This window comes from Talpa europaea (genome assembly GCF_964194135.1).
Source record: "Talpa europaea genome assembly, chromosome: X".
Taxonomy (NCBI): Eukaryota; Metazoa; Chordata; class Mammalia; order Eulipotyphla; family Talpidae; genus Talpa; species Talpa europaea.
In genome coordinates, this window is record NC_140081.1 from 34144076 (window position 1) to 34167687 (window position 23612).

The 23612-nt window shown below is 45.3% G+C and overlaps 1 protein-coding gene across 1 annotated transcript; it reads right to left on the reverse strand.

Annotated features, from left to right (window-relative positions):
* Positions 1-5052: 5052 nt before the first annotated feature.
* On the reverse strand, positions 5053-5547 carry NUDT11 (nudix hydrolase 11; the record flags this gene model as incomplete). The annotated part of the gene is made up of 1 exon (XM_084259278.1): positions 5053-5547. The coding sequence occupies one exon, from the start codon at positions 5545-5547 to the stop codon at positions 5053-5055; it is 495 nt and encodes a 164-aa protein (XP_084115404.1).
* Between the last annotated feature and the right edge of the window lie 18065 nt (positions 5548-23612).

Consider the following 23612-nt stretch of genomic DNA (forward strand, 5'->3'; position numbering starts at 1 on the left):
CCTGATACAGAAAAGCCACACACATGGCACCTAGACAGCATATGCTCTACTAGCACCAGATTAGGCGGAAAAATGCCACACCGTTACTACAAAATGTGAACTGAATCAAAGAACCTTTAGTGATGCCAACTGTAATTCAAGTAGTATCTCAGATGCAGAATATGCAAAGAGTAATGAAACATGATCCCTGCTCGCAAGGATATCATCGTATAATGGAAAAGGCAGACACATCAAAAAGCACAACAAAAGGCTATAGGTGCTGAATTAGGAGTCATTCACGTAGGATAGCACACCAACCATGGCAAGAGGAGTCAGTGGAATAAGCAGGGAAGGGGTGTCCCAAGATGTAGGAGGAAAACCAGATGAGCTCTCTCCTTGGAAACACAGAAGTGCTCGCCTGCACTTGACAATACCATTGATCCATAATGGTTCACATCAATGATTCTTCCAAAGCAATCTTGAACATCTTTGTTGTCCATCTGGAAAAACAAACCAACATATAATTAGCAGGCTTATATTAATTTACCAATTGACAAATTCACAAAGGGCCTATTATCTGCATTACTTACTAGGCACTTGGAAGCCATCACAGAATTATCTAATGAGTCTGGATCAGCAACTGAGAGAATTTCAGGCCAATATATAATCACAAAAGCAAGAGTCAGGAAAGCAGTGATACCAGAAATGCTACAAAGAGGGGTAGGATCTAATATGTAAAAACTCCTAAATTCCATGTTCTGGACTCTAGACTTAAAGAGATAATTTAGGTTAGTTCCCACCAATCGAATAGTTTGTGTCTAGTAGCCACACAGTTATTCAAACAGGTTAAGTGCAGTAAGTTATGAGCAGCATGACACACACAGAACAAGGTCTCTTAACCCTGGTGGTCAGGAAAGATTTCTCATAGAAGTTTATGAAAATTTTATTTTTATTATCTCCAATTTTATATTAAAAAATCCTAAACCTAAGCACTACAAAGTTTGATAAATTGGCTAAGTTACAGAACTGACACCAGTTTTCAACACTTCAAAACCCCAGTGTAGTTTCTATCACATTAAGTTTTCTCATAAAATTGTCCATGTTTAATTTCAGTCATCATAGTGACTTTTCCACTTCTCATAGTGCTGTTTGTCCATAAACACTTAAAATCTGTTAAAAACAGTAAAAACAGTGTATTAGGAGACAACTACCATAAAAATATTGATAAAACTCTGGTATTCCCTGGTGGCTCCCCCTACAGAATACCTGGAGGTCAAAGCTCTGCTTAGCTAAATACACATTGTGTATACACACACACACACACACACACAATTCCTTTAAAAATGTAGACATTATAGACACAACACCTCTGATGTTTTCTCTCCACACTGACAAGAAAAAAATATTTGATCAGCGGTAAATGTGAGCTGTTTATAAAACATGCAGAAAATAAATTTGTTTCATGTCTGTAAACCTCAATAAGCTATGGAGAGTATTCATTTTCCTTCTTTATGAAGGGGAAGACTAAAACTCAAACATATACTGTACAAGTGATATTTGTGACATTTTTGGAAGGAAAAAAATCCCAAATGCATATCAATTTTTGGAGCACTGAGGTTGTAGAGTTTCTATTAGCCTGAAACTCATGACTGTTCGAAGAGAAAAAAAAAATCTCATTGGAGTCTTTAAGCATTCTGACCTGCCTGGGTTCCAGAGAGTATTTCACAAGAACTGCTTAAATGAACCTAACAGTCCATCTTGACAAATAGCATGACATATTCTGAATGCTTCTAGCAAAAAAAAAAAGGGGGGGGAGGAGATAAACCCACAAAATACTTATAGGTTGATAATTCTTAATGGATTAATGAGAGTATGGAACATTTTTTGCCTTTGTCAGAGATTTTAAAAACCATGTAAGATAATGCATTATTACCTCTAAGAATACAAAATATAAGTTAAACACCCAAAATATTGATAATAGCATGTCAGATGGAAGGAAATTACCTACAAAATTATCTATAAAATAAGAATCCAGTATATCTGTGTTAATGTTAATGTAGAATTTAAGAACCTCTGTAAATAGTAAAAGTCAATTGTTTGGGATTAAAAATGCATGCTCAGATATATATTTGATATATTTATCTCTGTTATAAAAACTCAATCACCATATTAGATCAAACTATATTATCCAGATGATGAAAGTGATTTTAAAAACACACTCACTTTACTTTGATAACATTAGTACAGAAAATGTTTTTGGGAACTGAAACTTAAACTTTAACTGTACTTAAGTGTATAATATTTGTTTTTGAAACAGTAGCACCAAATTTCTCTAGAAAGTTCAACAGAACTTACTTTGTTATAGTAATCACATACAAATAATAATTTGTAGAATTACCATGCAAAACAAATGCAGGCAAATATTTGAGTTTCTTGCAGAGCAAAACACAAAACAAACAATAGGATAGCACAACAGAAAATATAATATTCACTATATACACATAAAAACCAGAATTATTCTATGGTCTTAAAAGAAAGGAGGGCAGATTATCAATTAGAAGAATATAATCACTTTCTGAACTACAGACAATGGCCATTTCTTGATCTGGATTCCAGTTACATGTATGTGATCATTATATAATTCATAAAGCTGTAAGGTTAAAATGGGTGTACTATTTGTATTGTTTTAACAAGGGGGCACTATTAAATTTTTTAAGTTGTGTTTTAAAACAGGTTAGTTTGCAGTATAACAAAAGGATTTAAATCACCATTATATCTACTTTATACTCATCATTTTCTAGGAAAAAATGCTTAACTATTACATATTGAAGAGGTTAATATCCCTAATGCCCTACTTACAGAGGTTTTCTCTCTACCTAACTGTTGACATGGCTAGGGGAATACCAGAAGAGAGACCGATGCATTTGAGATGGGGTTCTGTATTTCAAGCAATTGACAAAGCAAACGTGAGAGTCTTCAATTTGGCAACCATTAAAGTTTGTGTTGTGAGACAAAACGTTTGCTGTAATATTAAAGAGAGGTGGCTCAAGTATCCTAACAGTTTGAGAAATCTGGAACAGCAGAGTAGCAAGAAAGCAAACTCTGTGGCAAAAACCTTTCAAAGGTAACAAGATTCAATTTTACGAATTTAAAAAGGTTAATATGTAGAATAGCAAAGTATTTAAATTATTACTATCAACTATATTTATTATTGGACTGTAGATTTTTTAAAATTTTTTATAACATTTATATATTTTTTTACATTTTTAGACAATACTTGTTTCCCCCCACCCCCTCAGATTGAGTGCCCATAGAATTTCCTTCCCCCAAGGCACCCATGTACCATCACCCCAGTCCCCTGTGCTCCTCCCTCCCTCCCTCCCTCCCTCTGATCCCTCTCCCTCCTCCTCCCCTGCAGTATGTCTCTGGTTTATAATAGTCTGTTTTTGCTTTGTTGTGTTTTGTGCTGTTATCATTATTTATTTTACACTGATTGGAGGTGTCGACTTTTTAATACATTAAGTGCTATTATAGAAAGGCAGCCCCCACTCACCTTCTCTTCAAAATAGCAGTCCTTAACCATTCTGAGATGAAAAGGAACTCCCAGGGGGAATCGTGACTTAGAAAATGTCTTCAAAATGACCTCCCCCCCCCAACCTTAGGTGACAAAAAAACACTTAATGATTACGATATGACACATTCTAGATTATCCTAATACAACTCCTGAAGTCCACTTCACAAAGTAGGCTTTACTTCCAGCTACTTTCTGACATGACTGAGAGATACAGGAGACCCCATTTGAGATGGGCTTCCTCATTTCAAGCAAATATCAAAGCAAATGTGAGAGTCTTTAATTTGGCAGCCAGAAAAGTCTGTTGTAATATTTAAGAGAGGTGGCTCAAGTATCCTAACAGCTGGAGAAATCTGGATCAGCAGGGTAGCAAGGAAGCAAACTCACTCAATTGGGATGTAATGACCACCTAAGAGTCCATCCCTTTGGCCATCTGCTATCGAGACAAGTCTAACTGGAATGTCACCAGCTCAAATGTGGAAGGAAATATTACTTTCCTTCCAACACTAACTGACAGGGAGGACCATGGTCCTGCTGGGGTAGTAAGAAAGGGGCAGTGGAGCTGGAAGTGGAGCCTGGCAAACCACACTCTACAAAGGAACACAGCCCTCCCTGTGAGATGCACTTATCAGGATGCATCTGGCTAAGAAATCGCTACCCTGCCGGGCAGCGTTTGGTTCAACTACACTGGGCTTATATGGGAAATGCCCGTTTGAAATAAGCAGTGAAAAACGATCAACTGTGAGGCATTTTTGAAAATCAAAATATCGCCAGAGGAATAAAGAAACGTCTGCAAACGTCTGCGATGAGATCGCGTTTCTGGAAACAAAAAGAGTATAGAGTGTGGCATGAGCACAAGAAGCGAAATTTCCTAACACCCATTTTTTCGATTCAAAAGCGCTGGTTCAAACCAATGCCCATCACGGGAGCGCTGGCTGACAAGGGTCGGTGCTGCGAATGAGAACCTAAGTTAAGAGCAAGAATTAATCAAAGATGCCACACCCCCACGCTGACTGGATTGTCACGGCCTTCACTCCGAAACGAACCGCAAGGCTGGCACCCAAAGTACCGCAAATAGCAAGGATGCACACACGGGTGTGTGTGTGTGTAAAGGGAAAAGACAAGCCACCAACCAACCACAGGGCTTCACGCGCGCGCGCGGACACACACGCACACAAACACACACGCACGCACACATGCACGCACACACACAGCCCAGAGCCGGTGCGCACTCAGGGCACCTTCCAACGCAGCCCGAGCAGCTGTGCTCCCGCACACAGGTCCGAGCAACCCGCGAGCAGCGATTTTCAAGGCATCTGACAAAGGTGCAAATGGCCTGAAAACTGTGCCCGGCGGGCAGACGGTTAGCGAGCGCGAGGCAGAGGTCTGCCGGGAAACAAAAGAAGCCTCCCTCCTCCCCGGGAGACCGCACATGGCACTCGAGGTGCTCGGCAGGCTGGGCTGCGGGCGCGCAGCAGGCGTCTGTGCAGGAGCGGTACATACTAGGGCTCGCTCTCTGGCAGGGACGGGGCCATGGAGTTTCCATTGGTTGGGGAACCGCCCAGCTTTAGTTTCTCCAGATATGCGGCATGCACGGGCTTGTGGCACTGGAGAACCTTGATGGCATCTTCGACTTTGAACCACTCTCGCTTCCTCCCAATGCTCACCGAGTCTTCCCAGTCCTCCAGAATCTCAGTGACAGTCAGTACATACACGTACGTTCTGTGCTTGCGATCTTGGTTCTGCTCGAAGACGCCCAGGAGCCGGCCCAACTTGCCCCTGACGCCCGCCTCCTCGTACACCTCCCGCACGGCCGCGCCGCCCGGCTCCTCCTCGGGCTCCATGCCCCCGCCCGGCACGATCCAGCGGTCCGGGTGGCGACTACTGCTCACCAGCAGCACCTCGTCCTCGCGCTCGCTCCGGAAGCACAGGCACGCTGCGCGCTGCTTGAACCCCTCCGGGTCGTAGGTGCGCGTCTGGTTCGGCTTGCACTTCATCGTCCGGGCCGCGGGCTCCTGCGCTCGCCTCTGCTCTGGCCGCCGCCGCCGCCCGGTGCCGGGGAGAGAAAGGGCCAAAGCGAGGGGCGGGGAGAGACGCGCGGCTGGGCGGCGAGCCCCGGCGCCCAGGCGAGGAGGGGGCGGGGGCGGGGGCGGGGGCGGCGAGTGCGTCAGGCTTCGGCCCCCGCGCGCCCGCCCAGGGTCCCGAGCGCACGCGCCCGAGGGACGACGCGCCGCCTCCGCCGCCGCCGCCGCCGCCGCCGCCGCCGCCGCGAGCCCGCACCCCTCGCCAAGCCCCCGCGCGTCTAGCGCGCCGCCGTGGCTCCGCCCGCCCGCAGCCGGCCGGCTAGGGGTTGAGTGAGGTGAGGCGCCTCTGCGTGCGCGTCCGCGGCGCGATCCGCGTGCGCGTGCCCGCCGGAGGGTGAGGGGCGGGGGCCGGGGTCTCGGGGCTCCCTCCGCGCGCGGCACCCGGGGCCCAATGCGCAGGCGCCCCGCCCCTCCAGGGCCGGCGTCGCGCGCGGCGGGGTTAAGCCCGGCGCCGGTGGCGGGCTCGGGTGCGTTCCACGTGCGCGGGTCGGCGAGCCCGGCTGTGGCGCGGCCGCACGGCTCCCCTCCCCCTCCCAGGCAGGTTGCACGACACCCACGCGCGGTCATTTCCCACACGGTCCTGTCCAGGGCTGCGGTGTCTCCGGTCCTGGGTGGCAGCCGCTTATTTCTAGGAAGCTCTCCCCGTTTTGTCCCAGGGATCCCGCGGCTCCTTGGCCCAAGGCCACCCAGTCGTGGCTGAGTCTCCTCATGCATGAGGGGTTTTTCCTGAAACAGGTTCACCATGCCAGGTGTCTTGGCACAGCCCCTACCTCACCACCTTTCTTGAACCCCTCAGACTTCTGAGTCATCTCTGCCCCTCACTTTCCTGGTCGCTGAACTCCTGGTCTGCTCCCTTCAGTCCTGTGCCCTTGGAGTCCTGGTCCATCAGAGTTCACTGACATTCCGAGAAGTGCGCCCCGCGCAGTCCACCCCTCGCTCTTTCTCACCTGCCATCACCGGTTGGCGATTTGGGAGACCTGGCTGAGGAAATCTTTCTTTTCTGTTTGGACTTTTAGTCGTCTGCTGGCCAGGACCTTCAGCATGGCCACTGGCGCGTGCAGCCTCTCAACTCTCTCCTTGGTCATTGTGTCCTTTTGGACAACAAGCAGCACCCCACAGCCCCAAATCCAACAACTTAAAAGCCCACGGAGCCAAGCTGTCCTTTGGCTTTTGTTTTTGCTGCTTCCCCGCTCAAACAGTAAACGATGGAGCAGACACTGCTGTCCCCTGACTTCTGCCAAATGGCAACTTAGGCATGTTTGTCTGACTCTTGCCATCAGTGCTGGCATCAGAGGAACAGCGCTTGAAAACTGGATGAAAGGGCAAATCGAGTCCGAAATGGAAGTGACACTACCTAGGAAACTTACAGGGCAATTGGTGGGCAACAGTTTAGCTCAGTTTCCTGGGATCAGCTCCACTCCATTTCAACCCACACGAGCTCCCCAAAATGGCCGTATTCCCAGTGGCGACAGACAGCTGCTCTATCTGGAGCATAATATAAGAAAGATGCGTGGGGCTTCTGGTGTGAAGAATTATGTGAGCGACGTCGAAACACAGACATTCCATTGCCGAGGACCCTATATTCAGGACATATCGATGATCAAAGACCATTTAAAGGGATGGTGCAACCCCTGATTAAAGACAGACTAGGGAAATGGATCTCCACGAGTGGGGTTCCTCAGTGTGCAGATACATAAATGATGTTAAACAACTAGAAAAAATTCCATTATGATCAGGATCTAGGGAGATAATACCGAGTGTCACTGGGATCATTATCTGTGGTTTAAGACGTTCTTACCAGTTTGTGTGGTGAGATCGTGAAGAGAAAGAGACCTGTCACATAGGTAAGGAAGACAAAATTGCCGTCATTGGTAGGCAATGTGACTATTTGCTTGGGAAACACGTAAAGACAAACGCCCTGAAGTGACACGGTGAAATGCTAACATTTACAGTATCAGTAGCTTTGATGTACTGCAGCAATCATGCTGTAGAAAATATAATGGAGAAATGAAGACATTCACCAGAGCAAGGTCACCCTACCAAAAAATAAATACCGAGGGATCCTAAAAGTTATGACTAGCACTTTGTAGGAGACAACGATAAAACCTGTACCCCGTGTGGGAAGGTGATCTGAATAAAACCAAGAGGAACTCTAGCAACGCTGGAGAGTGGGCTGGTGTCTGGGTGTCCACCTGGCCCAGCCACCTCACAGATCCACTTCCCACTTGCCGGGCGCTATCTCCCCATCTCACCACAGGTGTCGTTTCCCGGTCTACTCCCATCACCTCTAGAGGTGCTCGCACAGTGTGCCTCTGCTGGGGTCATGCTGACCTGACCAGCCACAGAATATGGAAAGAGGGAGAGGCTGGGCTCCTACTGGCAAAGTCGTCGCAATCCGTTTCTGGATAAAGAGGCCCACAAATTACGGGCTTCATAGAGTAATAGCAAAGGAAGGTTCAAATTAGGGTTCCCCCTGAATTTCGTAAAATAATTTTATTACTCACTTCCTATATGCTGGTAGGGCAAGAATGATAGGATGCTTTCCTAAAGAATAGTAGAAATCATTTTTGAGAGACCAGCATTCCACTGTCTGGTTTACCCACAGATAAGTGTTACTGTAGAGATGAACAAGGGTAATTCAGGTAGTGATGCTCTATGGGTTTTCCTTCGCTTGCTGCACTGGAAGCAGGATGACAGAGATGAGAAGAAGCCCAGCTCCGGGGTCAATGAGAGGCCCATGGTCCCAGCAACCCTGTCATTTCAGCTGACTGTGAAACAGTGGCCACACTGTGGGTGACAGCCTGCTTTGACCATCCAGCCCCCAGCAGAGCCCCTTAGCTGACAGGGCACTGATCACAGGTGAACACGTAAACCTCACGAGAAGAGCAGAAGAACCACACATATCAGCCCAGGCCAAATTATTGGCCTGCAGGATTCCCAGCAAAGGAATTGGTGGTTGTTTAAAGTCACTGGATTTGGGGCTAGTTTGTTATGTGTCAGCAGCTCGCTGATACAACCATTAGCTGCCAGCCCCCCCCCCAATCCAAGCAAGAATAATTAACGAGAGAAAGCATTTGTCATAGTAGCAATGTTAATTCCGCTTGAAAAGGGTGACCGCACTTTCCCTGGCGTCAGAAAGAAAGGAATGAGGTGAAGACACATAATAATTCTGGGTGCCCACTATGTGCCAAGGCCCCGTGCTGAGCCCTGTGTCCTACATCCCGGAAATCCCATTCATTGTGCAGGAGGTGGTTAACATTTCCATTTCATGGAAGAGAAAATCAAGGCCGGGTATGGCATTTATTTTGTCTGAATTCAAGTCTTCCTGTGCCTATAGCCTCCATGTCTTGTCAAAAGGAATATTTTTATCAGGAGCTGTGTTTTGTTGTGACAGTGTCCGGTGATGTTCAGAGTCCAGGTAAGGTAAGGTGTTCATTTACCAACAGTCATTGTGTTCAAAAAAGGTAGTTTCCATCCCGATGTTCCTCGTTAGCCTGGTCTACATAGTGGAAAGGCCACCCGAGATCCACCCCACTCCAACCTACAAACAGTGTGTCACCTCCACATGTCCTTTGGTAACTCAAAGCTTTTTTTTTTTTTTTTTGCCATTCAGTGACTTTTTTTTTTTATTCATTGATTAAATTTTTTCCCCTTACATTGTTGTAGTCCTCATAGTTCTCCTGCTGCTGTTTCACGAGTGAACCTTCCCTACAGTCCCCTGTATTAATCACCTCCTTGTATTCTTCACTCTTTTCCCCTCCTTTACTCTATGCTCAGTTCTTTGGGCAGTTTGCCAGTTTGACTTTTTTTTTTTTTCCCCTTGACCTTTTGTTGGGTTTCTCTATATTCTACATATACGTGAGGCCATCTGGTATTTATCTTTGTCCTTCTGATGAATTTCTGCTAGCATAATCCCCTTCCAGCTCCATCCGCATTGCCGCAAATGACATGAGTTTGGCTGTTTTGATAACTGGATACTATTCCAGAGTGTAAATATAGCACAACTTTTTGAGCCACTGGTCTATTTTGAGGCATTTGGGTTATATCCCTATCTTGGCTATTGTAAATTGTGCTGCAATAGACATAGAAGTGCAGGTTTCCTTTTAAATAAGTGTTTTTGTGTCCTTTGGGTTGATTCCTAGCACGAATCCATTTGCTGAATCACAGTAGATCCATTTTCAGTGTTCTGAGGATCCTCCACACAGCTTTCCATAGTGGCTGGGCCAGATTACATTCCCACCAGCACTGTAAGAGGGTTTCTTTATCCTCTCCAGCACTGGGACAACTCAGTGCTTTGATTTCCCTTGCCAGTATAAAAAGAAAGGAGGCACTGCATTTAGTAAGATATTGTACACTGTCATCCCTCTAGGCAATGATTTTATTTACTCATGGTCTGCTTTATTTTATGAACTCATTTTTTGTTAACCAAATAATATCTCAGATGAGCATCAAAGTCCTTGTTCAACAGAGTACAAAACCGACTGAGATAGGTTTAAGTAAGAGAGGCAGCCCATGTTGTGACTTCAAAGGCAATCCTTTTCCGTGCACCATGACTAGTTCCACAAGTGAAGCTGTGATGTACAGCACCTGTCCTCCCTTGTGGCGCAGTCTTTTGCCCTAATTTTTGTCAACCTGGGATGATCCAGGCACCCAGGAGAGCATGTCTTCCCTGTAATGTTCTGAAGCTGTGAGGATCTGCCCTGAAGCCTGGCCATTTCTACATTTTGTCTGCTGTAGGAAGGAACAGGCCCATTGGAAATGGACAACAACATTAGAAGCATTATCCCGGGAAGTTGGGTGCCTTACCTAATGAGATGGGCCTGAGCCTGGAGATGCGTCTTTTTCTACTAACTTTTGAGTGAAGTACAATTTTAAATGGAGAGGGCCCCTCTGCAACAGCTGTCAGCTGGGATAGAGAATTACAGACCTTCCCAGAGTCCTGCAGTCCTCAGTCGAATCCAGCCTTTGGGACCATGAGCACAACATACCTGAGAGATTTGCAGGATGTATTGAGGGGAAACTGAGCCAGGGGAAGTGATTTTCATAGTAGGGGATGAAAAAGGAAACTGGTGTCATAAAGCCAATGACCTCGGATTTCAATGTGACTCTTTCCATAGCTGTGCAGCCTTAAGCACGGAATACCTTTAACCTTAGCCTTCCCCCTAAATGGGGATAACAAGCCATGAACCTCACCACTCCTGAAAGGGCTCTCCTGAGCTTGGGTGCCCTCGCACCGGGTACATTTTGATCATGTTTCCCTTTCTATTGTTTTCCTTATTGGCAGGGTGATTTCACTTTATTTCTGCCATCTGTGTAATCCAGGTGCCCTTAAATGATCTGTCTGCATGTTTGTAAGAAATGTAAAGGCTGGCAGCCAGCCTGAATCACTCCCATTGCCCTGAGTCAGCACGGCGGCTGGAACTTGGTGTCTAGCAGGGATGCAAAATTCAATGATGGAAAGACCACGACAGAAGCTGCATGACTCATGAGGGACAGTTATGATTGTACCTGCAATTTCTTTATGGGGGATGTAAAATGAAGGATGAGTAAACACGGGCAGCTCCCTATATGTCTTCTCTTCTATATATCTTCTCGGAGAGGGAGCTGGTTTGAATCATTCAAATCACCCATGTACATGCCCCTCAGTATCAGAGCATTGAGCTTTCCCAGGAAACCCTTCATAAGCGGACAAGGCATAAAAGCTAAGAAACAGTTGACCTTAATTTATATGGAAATGTATTTGAGCATTTCCAGACCCCACAGTAACCTGCTAAATTATTTGGAAAAAACGCATACGACCTAGAAGACCACTAACATATGTGAAAGCAGAAAGGACAGGACGCAAACACAGCCTGTGTTCCCTAGTTACGGGGTGGGGGGGTGGTGGTGGAGGGGCTGGGCAGTGCAGCTTTGCTGCTGGGGAGCGTGCCCTCTGCAGAACGGCTCGCTGGAAAACAAACATTAAAAAAAAAAAAGCTCTTTTTGCTTTGGTTGGTAACAGCGAAAATCCTCTTTGTCTTCTTGGTTAGCAAAACAGGTGCTCATGTCGCTCTTTCGCAAAAGCTTAGTGGCTTAACAAGAGCTTCCTAAATTCGGGGGATACTGGTATCCCCAAATTTGCTTCCCCAGTTCTTGTCTTAAAATGCCTTGTACAAAAAAAAAAAAATCTATCATGCTTTAAAAAAAAAAGATTTTTATTTTTATTTATTTATGCAAACAAGAACTGGGGTATAGGCCAGAAGTGCAGAAGGTGAGAGGGTTCACCAGAGACAGAGTGGGGAGCAGAAAAGGTGGATTTACTGAAATACACTGCTAAGGGGAGGTCAGTTGATATAATGGTAAATAAAATAAAGGTGTAGAGCAATGGACACTCCAGCACAATGATGTAGAAATAGAAATAAAAGAGCTTCAAAAATAAAAAAAATAAAAAAAAATGCCTTGTACGCGATCCTGTGCCACTCAGCCTTAGAAGTGGCTTCTTCGTTGGTCTATACTTGATAATTCAGGAACAGCTTCTCAGATGCGAAGCGACGGGAATGCCGAGCACACCCCTGCAATGCGCGTTGATGAATCAACGCACGGCGGATGAAGGCAGAACTGCTCCTCATGCGATTTAGTGAATTACGGGCAGATGTGCACAGACTGGAGGTGGGCACACAAAAAGGGGATGGAGTCAAATCTAGGTGAATGCTCCCACCCTCTCAGAGGCAGCACTCCTTGGCCTCTCCTGCTGTGTGGGTCACCGCTCCACTTTGTGAGAGTTGTGTCCCACTGTGCGCTGATCCTGTCCCCTGTGGGTATGTCTGATTCAGCACCCTTTGTGGGGCTCCTCTGCTCATGCAGAGTGTCCATGGCTGACTCTTCATACAGTTAGCAAAGCCTGGCAAAATCTGACCCCTGCGCCCTCCTGTCTACCTCCCCACTCTGCCCTTCAGCCACCCACCTCCAGCTCCACTGGACTCTGCAGCTTCTGGATTATGTCAGCTGGGCTCCCTCCTTGGGGCCATTGCTCTAGCTATTTCTTCAGTGGACTGCTCCTCACCCCTCTCTGCCTGGCCAACTCCCTCACTTTCACAAAGGCCGCCTTCAGCTGTCACCTTCTCGCTGAGGCCTTTGAAGTCCACTACATTTTATATTAGCCTAAATTTTCCTTTCCCTGTGACACGTATCACCTAACAGACTATGTCACTTGCTTCTTTATTATGTTTACTGCTTATCTCTCATCTCCCCCATAGCTCCTCATGAATATAAGCTCCTTGATAGCAGGGATCTTTGTCTCTTGCTGGCTGATCTCTTCAAGCAGCCCAGAATGTTGTGTGAAGCACCGTATTCGTCTGGAAATAGCTGGTGTGTCATGAGTATCTCTGGCTCTCCTGCTACACTGTGAGTCCCGTGAGGGCAAGGTCTGTGTTTATGAGTTGCTGCAAATGCACAACAACAGAAATTTTCTGATACAGCTACGAAAGCTCAGCTGAATATCTGTTGAATTAGTTACTCTTTGGAAAGTGACCCTACTGTGGGAAACAGTCTCCTTCCGAGCTCTCCGCGTTCGAGTAGGTGGCTCTGTGTCAGCACCACATCCCTGGCAGCTGCCACGCATGCTCTGCTTGGCAGCTGGGAGGTGTTTGAGGGCCAGACGTCTGACTCGATGTCTCTGGGTCCCTCATGCTCCCAGCACAGTGCTTACTCCACACCATGACTTAGGGTGGTGGTTCCGCTCTCAAACATTCGTCACCTGCCGAGGTTTTGCTTTCTTGGCGCAGGATGTGTACTATAATCTCCATGTTCCATTTTGCTAAAATAAAACCTTTTTTTTTTTGAGAGTAAAACAGAATTACACAGTGAAACACAAAGAAAGACAAGCAATGTGATGAAACAATTGAAGTAATTGTCGGTACTAACGTGTTTTCGTCGAATTTTATTGACTTGTCCGTCATTTGCATGGCTGTATACGTAGCTTCGCCCCTGCCCATGTGCGCGTGCTTCCCTTGGCCTCCACCAAGGTGCAGGACTAGGCACTTCTTCAGACCTCTTTCTCATCACCCTAATGAAAAGTTTTCAAAAGAGATATTCTCATTCCCTTTCCCCTGAGGGAGAAGAGAGAGCACAAGGGCAACACGTAAATTGCCCAGGACATGACAGCCAGTAGTTACCCACCTGAGGTGGAAGCCCAGGGCTCACTGAGGGTAACTCTCCGGGAGGACGGAGGTTCAGGCAGACTTCAGCTTAACTTGCCGCCAGCGTTCCTGTGTGGGTCCTCCCTTCTCCCACTGAGACTGCTTCCCCACATTCTCCCGCCGTGCCCTAACACTGTCAGAGCTCTTCAGGCCAGAGATCTCTCCCCAGCGCCCTCGGCCAAGAATCGGTCTATTCAACATTGATTCCGGCAGTGGCAGGTGACAGATGACCGCTTTGAGTCCTCACAAAGGGATAAAATAATTGTTATTTACAAACTTTCCGTGACTTTTAATGACAGTGGATCCAGAGGACGTTTCCTTGCAAAGGTAGTTTCTGTGTGAGTGGTGCCTTGGCTGGGCACCCTTCCCTTCCACGAAGATATCAGACATGCCCAGCAGGGAAGATCGTTCACTCATCAGTGACACTCACATCCCCAGGTCCAGTGACCATGAGACCAGTTCCATCAGCGGCAAAATACAGCTTTCTCAGGTGACCAATGTGTTGCACAAATTGTATAGGCTACTTAGGTGAAGACAACACAGCACAAACAAGTGATGTTTGGAATCAAAATTGGAATTGGGGGAATGAATCCATTCTCTGTAAAAGCTTCAGGAGTGCCGGTAAAACCAGCCTGTTCTTTAAAGGTGTGCCATTACTGACACCACTGTCACAATGGCTACGAGCATGGGCTCTGGCTCGACATCGACCAAGATCAGCAGGAAAAGAGCTTTTGCCATTCCTTTTATTTCATCTTCTTCTGGGTTATTTGTTTCAGGCCGCTGTGGAGACCAGTGGTCTTGTTAGCAGTTTTCACAAATTATATTATTTTACTACCTATGAGACGAGACCAACTAGACTCCAGGTTTACAAACTTCACCTTGCCATCCATCAAATAGCGTTTACTTTCAGCCCACATCTCAAAGGAGGTATCCTTGTTTTGTTGTTTCGGATGATCTTTCTGTTGTGTGCCTTACCTACGATGGAGAGGATGGGATCCCATTTGTTTTCGTTTATCCGTTGCTTAACTGCAACACCCGAATTGATAGTAAAAGCTTTTAGAGTTGCTACCATGTGCAGGGACTTTAACATATCTCACTGGTAATTTTCCTAACCGCCCTGTGACATTTACCATCATTCCAATCTCCAAAGGAAGACATGAAGGCTCAGGAGGAGAGATAACATGTCCACGAGCATACAGCCAGGATGCAGCAGAGCTGGGATTTAGAAGAACCAGGGTCACCATCAACTGCCTGAATTGGCAGTGTATACCCACATTCAGCTTTTGAAAGTAACTGGTGTAAATTTTACAATTCCATACATTGCTGTGCCATCACATTACTTATGTTTAGATTTTAACGCATGACAAATGGTACTTTTCCTTTACAATAAATGCTAAGTTTGTAACATCATAGCTGGAGGTGACACATGAGGAGAAACATTCACATGACCAAGTTCTGGGAATTGTTGCTTTGAGCCACGTGTTTGTAGAGGTACAGGGACAAATGAACCAGGCTTCTAGTCCTCCAATACCTCCTTGCTTCTAGAAGGGTTTGCCTGGCCCCTGTACTCAGATGCCACACAGATGCTACGTCACAGCAGCATCTGCCATTTGCCTCCAGATTGGCTGTCAGTGTTTCAGTAGGAAGTAAATTAACTCGGCAAACTTCAGTGGTGCCCACCAGGGTCCATCTAATGCACTGGATGCAGGATAAGCAAAGAGCAAATAAAGCGTGTTTCCAGCGCTTTCTAGCTCCTAGGAAAGCAAGTAAGAAAAAGAATGCAGGTGGCACATCGGGTTGAGCACAGCCCTGTGAAGCTGTCCGCAGCCTCTGCAGCGCTGGTTGGATTCCCGGAGGCCAGGGAGATTCCCACATGGCGAGGCAGACCTCTCCTGTCTCGCCCGCTGCTCCCCTCAGCAGTGTACCTCGGTCCTTCTGCCTGTTCTGCTCCCAGTGCTGTCTCTGGTGAATTCTCTCACCCTCCCTCACCTCTGGCCTGTACCCCAGGGCTTGTATAAATAAATAAATCTTTAAAAAAAAAAAAAAAGAAAGGAAAGGAATGTAGGGCCTGATGTCGACATCTGCAGTGTGTACCCTTTCAGTGCAACAGGGGGAAAACGAGGAAGAGGAGGCCATGAAAAAGGCTGAGAAAGAACAGAGGCAATGGGAGCAGGGATCACATCAGGGATCTCAGCACGTGTCACTCTGGTCATTCATGCCTGTACCTGAAAATTCAATTGTTTGGGGGCTCACACACTTGATTCCACATCCTGAATATTTATGATTTCACCAAAGCAATTTAATCGTCGTATGTCCTTTTATTATTTTCTCAAGTTAATGTCTTTTATGACTTGGGCACATCAATCACTTTGTATTTGCAAAGCCTAGGGGAATGTCCCCTCTGCAGATGTCTCAGAAACAGAGAGATTGTTAGAGGGAGACCAAAATTGATTATGAAGCCAGGAAGTCAGCAATACACTGGTATTCCAGGCTCTGAATGCAGAGACCTGGGATATGACGGCGAGGAGCCTAAAGTTGCCTCAATGGAAAGAATAAATGAACACGTTATCAAAACTTTAATTAAGTTAAATCAGTTTATAACATTATATATATAGGTTTCTGGTCCACAGCATTATAAATCAACACTTTCCTACACGTGTTTGAAAGAGCTGCTTTTTAGTTTGTGGTTCACATCACCTTCTGTGAACAATGTCTCAACTGGTTAGAAGACTTCTCATGACTTTTGTACTTTATACATATGGGGGCAATATCTTTAAAAAAATAGAGAACTGGGATAAAAGTCAGAAAACCCCCAGGCTCTGTGCTCCACCGTGGGCTCTGCAGTGGGAGGGATCATTCAAACTACCCAGCTGTCTCGGCACAGCCATTCAGCCAGCGAGGTCTTCACCCAGCAGTCTATAAAGCATTGTGGAAATTGTTTACCTAGGAGGGATTATACATGCTTTCTGTCTGTCTGTCTCTGCCTTTCCCTCTCCGTCTCCCACACACAGAGACACACATAGGAAAACCCCTGCATAATTAATACATTAGAATTCTGGAACTCAGTTGGGATCGCGCAGCTAGTGCTGCAGTCAGTCCGCCTGTCTCTAAAACCTCAAAGAATATCTGTGGCGTCAGACCCTTTTTCTCATACAATTCATTTCAATTTCACTCAGAGCTACTACCTGCAGGTCCCCTGACAGTACTTGTCTACTGTCTATTCTCTGGGAGGAGAAGTTTGGAACTGAAAGTCCTGCCTTCTGTGAAAGGCAGGCACTGTACAGGCACTTGCTGCTACACTTCAAGGTCTCTGAACAGGCAGTGAGCAGGCACTTGCTGCTACACTTCAAGGCCTCAGTTCCTTCCTCTATGTTGTAATTTATCTTCAGTGCACAACAGTTAGAATTCTCCATTGGAAAGGATATGTGCACCCTTATGTTCTTGCGGTACTATTCACAATAGCCAAGATATTGAGACAAAGTCCCTGAGGACCAATGATCGCATAAAGATGTTGTGGTTTATATACACAATGGAATACTACTCAGCCATACAAAAGATGAAAACTTGTCATCTGCAACATCATGGAGGCAAGTTGAGGAGATTGTGCTAAGTGAAATAAGTCAGAAGATGAAAGCCAAATCACATATGGTTTCACTCATTTTGGGGCTAGAGAGAAACACAGCAAATGAACAAGTGAAACAAAAGCAAACACAAGGCCCTAGACTCTGATAACAGAACGTCGGTACCCGTGTGTGGGGGGAATAGGCAGACGGGGCTGTTAGGTTCGTGGGGGATGACGATTGCACCTTCAGTGGTGGGTGTGGTGTGGTGCATACAGTTGCTGAGGTGACAAACTGCACATCTGAAACCTATACAGTGGTGTAGTCTAATATTACCACGCAAATGCCTTAAAAAATAAAAAGATGGTGCTTAGCCAGAAGTAGAGCTTTAAACCATACTCCACTTCAAGAGTTGTCTCTGGCTTTTCTGCAGCATAATAGTTACGGTGTCCCCCCTGGCATGCTTAGATTTGTGTGCAGATAATCTCTTGATTGGTCTGAAGCTCTAGGCCAAGTGGGGAGATAGTTCCCACGTAATTGGTCAAGTCAGATATCTGAAAACAGCCTTTCTTCCTGCGGCATTCCAAGTCTGTAGTGGTTTTTCGATAAAGGTTTGATTTTTTTAAAAAGTCACAAATCTCTGGACTGTGACTTTGTGTATGTTATTTTCATTTGCAATTTACAGCTGATGTGGTAATGTCTGTGTCAGAAAGTCTTCCTCACCATCTCCAGTGGGTTGAATATCCAGAGACTTTTGTTAACCGGGGCAGATTTGACACAGGAACTTAAATATCTGTGTACCAACCTTCTATGGCTGTTTAACAAATTGCCCCAAATTTGGTCGTTGAGCTCAGCCCATCTTTACTATTCCACAGGTCCCACAGGTCAGGCGTGGCGTGGGTCAAGTGAGTTCTCTTTCAAGGGTCTCACGAGGTTGAAATCAGGGTGTCAGTCAGCAGGGCTGGGATCCTTCCCAGAGGCCTAGGGAAGAGGCTGCTTCTGAGCTCACTGAGGTGGTCGGCAGAAATCCAGTCCTGGGGGGTGTCGGACGGAAGCCATGTCCTTGCAGGATGTCCTTGGGGGCTGGTCCAGGTCCAGGTCCTGGAGACTGCCTGCATTGCTCCCCATGTGGGTCCCTACATCTTCAATGAACAGTGGAGTGTCAAATCCTCCTTGTGCTTCAAATCTCTCTTGCTTCCCCTCTGTTGTCCGCCTCCCCCCCCCCCCCCCCAAGGACGCCTTGATTAGGTTAGGATCTTTTGGATATCCTCCCAGTTTGTAATGTCAATGGTTTAGTAATCTTAATTACAACTGCTAAATCCCTTTAGCCACTGATCGTGTCTGTTAGGTCTCGTTTTATACACAGTATCTGGAATCATGGTGGCGATCCTGAGAGATCAGGCGTAGAATTCTGCCTATCCCAACCCTTAAACACCACGGAGAATTATGTACGAAAACTCTACTTTTGTGACCCTGTTGTCTGTATTCCTGGGGATACATTTCCCGCATTTTACTGAGTTATGTCATAGCATCAGGTATTTTTACTTCAACAAGAGGCCTGTGCCTTCCAAGGTGTGTTAGTCAGGGTTCTTCCAGGGAACAATCACTGTGAGTGAGTATGTGTGTGTGTGTGTGTGTGTGTGAGAGAGAGAGAGAGAGAGAGAGAGAGAGAGAGAGAGAGAGTGTGTACCCCTGCACCCCTGATAGGGGGCAGCATTCAGGTCCTCAGTTATCGCAGGGTGAAAAGAAAAAGATTAATTCGGGGCCAGGAATGGGAGAAGAGTCAATATCTTGTGCAGAAACCCTTTGTTACTGGGTAGGGCTAACATCCCCCAACATGTCCATGTCATACTAGATAATGCTTGATCAACAGGAACAGGATTATTTGCAATCCACTTGGTAGAGACCTTTTATTACCCACAGCGCGAGTGATGGGCAGTTAAGTGTATTCTCTTTCCTGGGTGACTAACCAGTCCCTTCAGACTGCACTTTCTTCAGTAGCCAGGTCATTGAAATCTCGGTTTCTACCAGTGGGGCCTTCCTATTCCATTTTTGTTGGTTTTAGTTTTGCAAAGAGCTGTCCATACACCCAGAACAGTGCATACATATATGAGGTCTCTAAACAAACCATTATAAAGTGAAAACAATGAAGCCGTCCCCACAACAGTGAAGTTGCATATCAGTGACCCCAGAGCACATGCCCCCGACCCCCGGTACCACCAGCGTGGCCTCCTCCATGCAGGCATCTGCCACCCGGTCCCTGCTTGAAATCTCCGTGCCGCTGGTGGAAGACGCTGAACTGCCTAGGTTAGAGTTTTTCAAACTTCATGGCATTACACTCGGCTTTGAATTTTGAGTGCCCAGCTGGACAACCATCTTCTTATTTCTAGAGGCTCCTAGAAATATTTAAAGGCAAAGCTGCTTTCCAGGTTACAGGGGTGAACCGTCTTCCCAGTAGGTACTTGGGCACCTGCTGTGTGCTTAGGAGCCCACCGGATGCCAGGGTACGTGCTCTCTGCTTCGGGAGACTGCAGTGCAGTTGGGGAGACGCAGTCCATGACACTGACCGCCACAGAGCTGCTGAAGGCCCCGGGAGCAGGAGGCCCGGGCGCCGCGGCGCATGTTCCACGTGCCGCCGCCACTGGCTTTGCGATTTGGGCAAATCTCTCTACCCCGCAGTCTGTGTATTTACTTGTTATAGAGAGGGAGATTAAACAACTATGCCACGGGGTTCTTATTTATGGTACTCGTAGGCTTTCAGTGAATGGTAGATACTTAACTACGCTAATTCATCCTGCTGGTCAGATGGAAGAGTGAAACGGTTGTCCACCGATGCCATATATGCAAGGCCAGTGACTTTAGTGCACACTAAGGGCTTAAGGTGAGGATTTTTGTCCCCACGAGCACACTTAGGCAGCCAAGTGCAGTAGTAAGATGTTAGACATTCAGAGCAGCAATACTGGGTTTCACAATTATAATGGGGTGAAGCTGACCTTGCTTGAGCACCACAGGAGCCCACAAGCACAGAGGCCCGACCGTCGGCAGGCCCTGCAGCAACATGGCTAAATCTGATTATTTGGAACCAGAAATGTCTAGGTCAATGACATACTTTAGACTAAACAAAAAACCCAGGAAGGTTAAAGAGGGCTAACTCCTGCTAGTACTCCCTGTGTCCAAGAAGATGCTGAAAACATATGTTTGTCTTGCTTAATCCTTTTCCTGTTGCTAGAAGATGCGTGGGCTCAGTGATGGTCCCCTTTGCTGGCGATTGCCTTCAATCCAGAGGTTATACAGTGTTTCTGCGCTCATACAACTTATCATTGAAGGAGTCAGAAATGTATCTCATTGGTATTCAGTATCCGCAGTACTTTTTTTCATACATGAAATATTTATGAATGATTTATATATAGATCCAATATATTGATACAATATGTATAACACACTACTTACACAGCAGGACTTCTAATTCTTTTTTTAAAAAATATTTTATTTTCTACCAGTATCCACAGTTCTTTCCCCCAAATTCCTCCATTTTAACATTTGCCTATTTGTTCTCCCTCTCTCCCCATTCCTTTCTCTCCCCTCCAACCTCCTGCTGGTTTTCTGTCTCCTCTCCTTACACAAACCACGCACACATGCATAAATCTGTATATTTTTATAAGCCATTTGATGGCAAATTTCAGACATTCCTTTTACCCCTAAATACTCCAATGTATCTTCTTGAGAACCAGGGTATGCCCTGGCATAAACACAGTACAATGATCAAAATCAGGTCATTAACATTAATACAATACTCTTATGTATCTCATTTATAAACATATTCAGATGTGGTTAATTATCTCAACAATGTCATTTATGGAAAATCTATTACTTTCCATTGCACTGCCCAGTCTAGTTTCATGCATTCTAATTAATGCTTTTTCACTTTAATCTACTTCAGTCTGAATTAAATCCTCATACTTCCTGTTTTGCATGGCCATCACAGTTTAAAAAAAGGGGGACATTTACTCTAGCGCCTTCAATTTTGGTTGTCCTAATTTCTTATCCTCATGGATAGATTCACTTTATGCTTTTTTTTTTTTTTGACAGGAATACCACAAAGGATATTATAGCGTTCTCAGTGCATTTAGCAGATGGCACACTGTATTCATTCTGTGAATGGTGTTGCTAAATTTGATCTCTTAGTTTAGGTTGTAGTCACAAGTCTTCTCCCATGTATAGTTAATATATATTTTTTTAAAATACCCATTTTTTTAAGATTGATTGATTGATTGATTGATTGATTGATTTATGCAAGCACTGGGTACAGTCAGAAGCGCAGGAGGGTGAGAGAATTCACCAGAGCCAGAGCGGGGAGCAGAGCAGGCAGAAGGACCGAAGTACACTGCTGAGGGGAGCAGCTGGCGGCAGGAGATGTCTGCGCGCCATGTGGGACCCTCCTCCGGTGGCCGGGGAGCAGCCGGGGATCAAAGGAACCAGCGCTGCAGAGGCTGTGGGCAGCTTCGCAACCCAGAGCTCAACCGCTGCGCCACCGGGGAGACCCATATAGTTAATATTTTACCTTGTCCTCTTTTGTGTCTCGTGTCTTGGGGAATATGGAAGCTTTGATCATGCTCTATCTCTCTCTATATAAAGGAAAACACTTATAAATATATATTCAGTTTACATAGTATTGATTCTATAACATCCATTTGAGGAATACTAAAGAGAACATTCTAGTAAACAAGTGAATAACGCAGGAAGTAGTAACTGAAATTAACCCATGTCTCAGAGTGCCTGTTGCATAGTAGGTGCTAAGTAAGTATTAATTGTATAAATGAGTTTTTGCATTATTTATGGTGTAGTTTTTAAGTGTTTCATCTGGGACCTAAATGCTGCTGGAAAGCTTTCTATGTTTTTCTAATGTGTACTCTGCCATTCTGCACATGGCTTTTTCAAAACCTTTCTTCTCTCATCAGACCGATCTTTCTTATCACCATCCCCTCAAGCCATAGCACATAAGCCTGCCTACTAAACCACCAAAGAAAATGTTAAAAAATTAAGTACAACAGGTGCTTAAAATAACTTCATTTCATTCAAAATCATTTCATTATAATATTGATAAGAACAAAAAAATAGATTCCAGGCTGGGGCCACTGTCTTGGTGGAGTTTGAACATTCTCCCCAAGTCTGTGTGAGTTTTCTGTGGGTGCTCTGGTTCCCTCCCTCATTCCAAAGATATTGAGGGAGATTTATTGGCATGTCTAAATGTTCCACTCTGAGGCTGTGTGTGTGTGTGAGTGCATGCACGTGTGCATGTATGTGTGCATGTGGGTGTGGGTGTGTACCCTGTAATGAAGGCTGTCCTGTCCAGGTTTGGGCCCCGCTTTGTGCCAGCAGGATAGGCTCCGGGACCCTGAACTAGAATAAGCAAGTTGGAATTAATGAAAGAATACAAATTCTTATTTAATATTAGAAGCATTTTTGGTTTCTATTTAGAAGTTAAGTCATGTTTTTTAATCTATGGTAGAATTGGTTTCATGATGTGTCATGTCTCTCTAAGTTGCTGTTTCCAAGAATCTATTGACAACAACATTAAGTCAGCAACTTATTGTAATGTTTTAACAGTTTTGCTGCATTATAGTTAATATACAAAAAGAAATCACCCATTGTAACTCTAAATTTAGATAAATTTAGTTATTTGTAATAACTAAAATTATTCATTCATTTCTTAGTTATCTATGTGTGGGTTTAATTTCTGGACTTTATTCTGTTCCACAGATCATGTTTTTAAAATTATATATTTTTAAAAAATTATATATTTATATATATATATATTTTAATTTTTAATTTTTAAAAAAATTATATATATATATTTTAATCATGATGTGTTTTTTAAAAATATTTATTTATTTATAAGAGGAACTGGGGTACAGGTCAGAGGTGCGGGAGGGTAAGAGAATTCACCAGAGAGAGCGGGGAGCAGAACAGGCAGAAAGACCAAAGACACTACTGAGAGGAGCAGTGGGCGAGGCAGGAGAGGTCTGCTGCGCCATGTGGGTTTCTCCCTTCCCTACAGGATATGGAACCTGTGCTTCAGAGGCTGCGGATAGCTTCACAGCATGGCGCTCAGCCTGCTGCGACACCAGGGAGGCCCTATTTTATATATTTTTTACATCATTTTCATTTTTGCACAATGTATGCATTTTCACCTTGGTTATAGTCCCCATACAATTCCTAACCCCTTGTTTTGATCCTATTC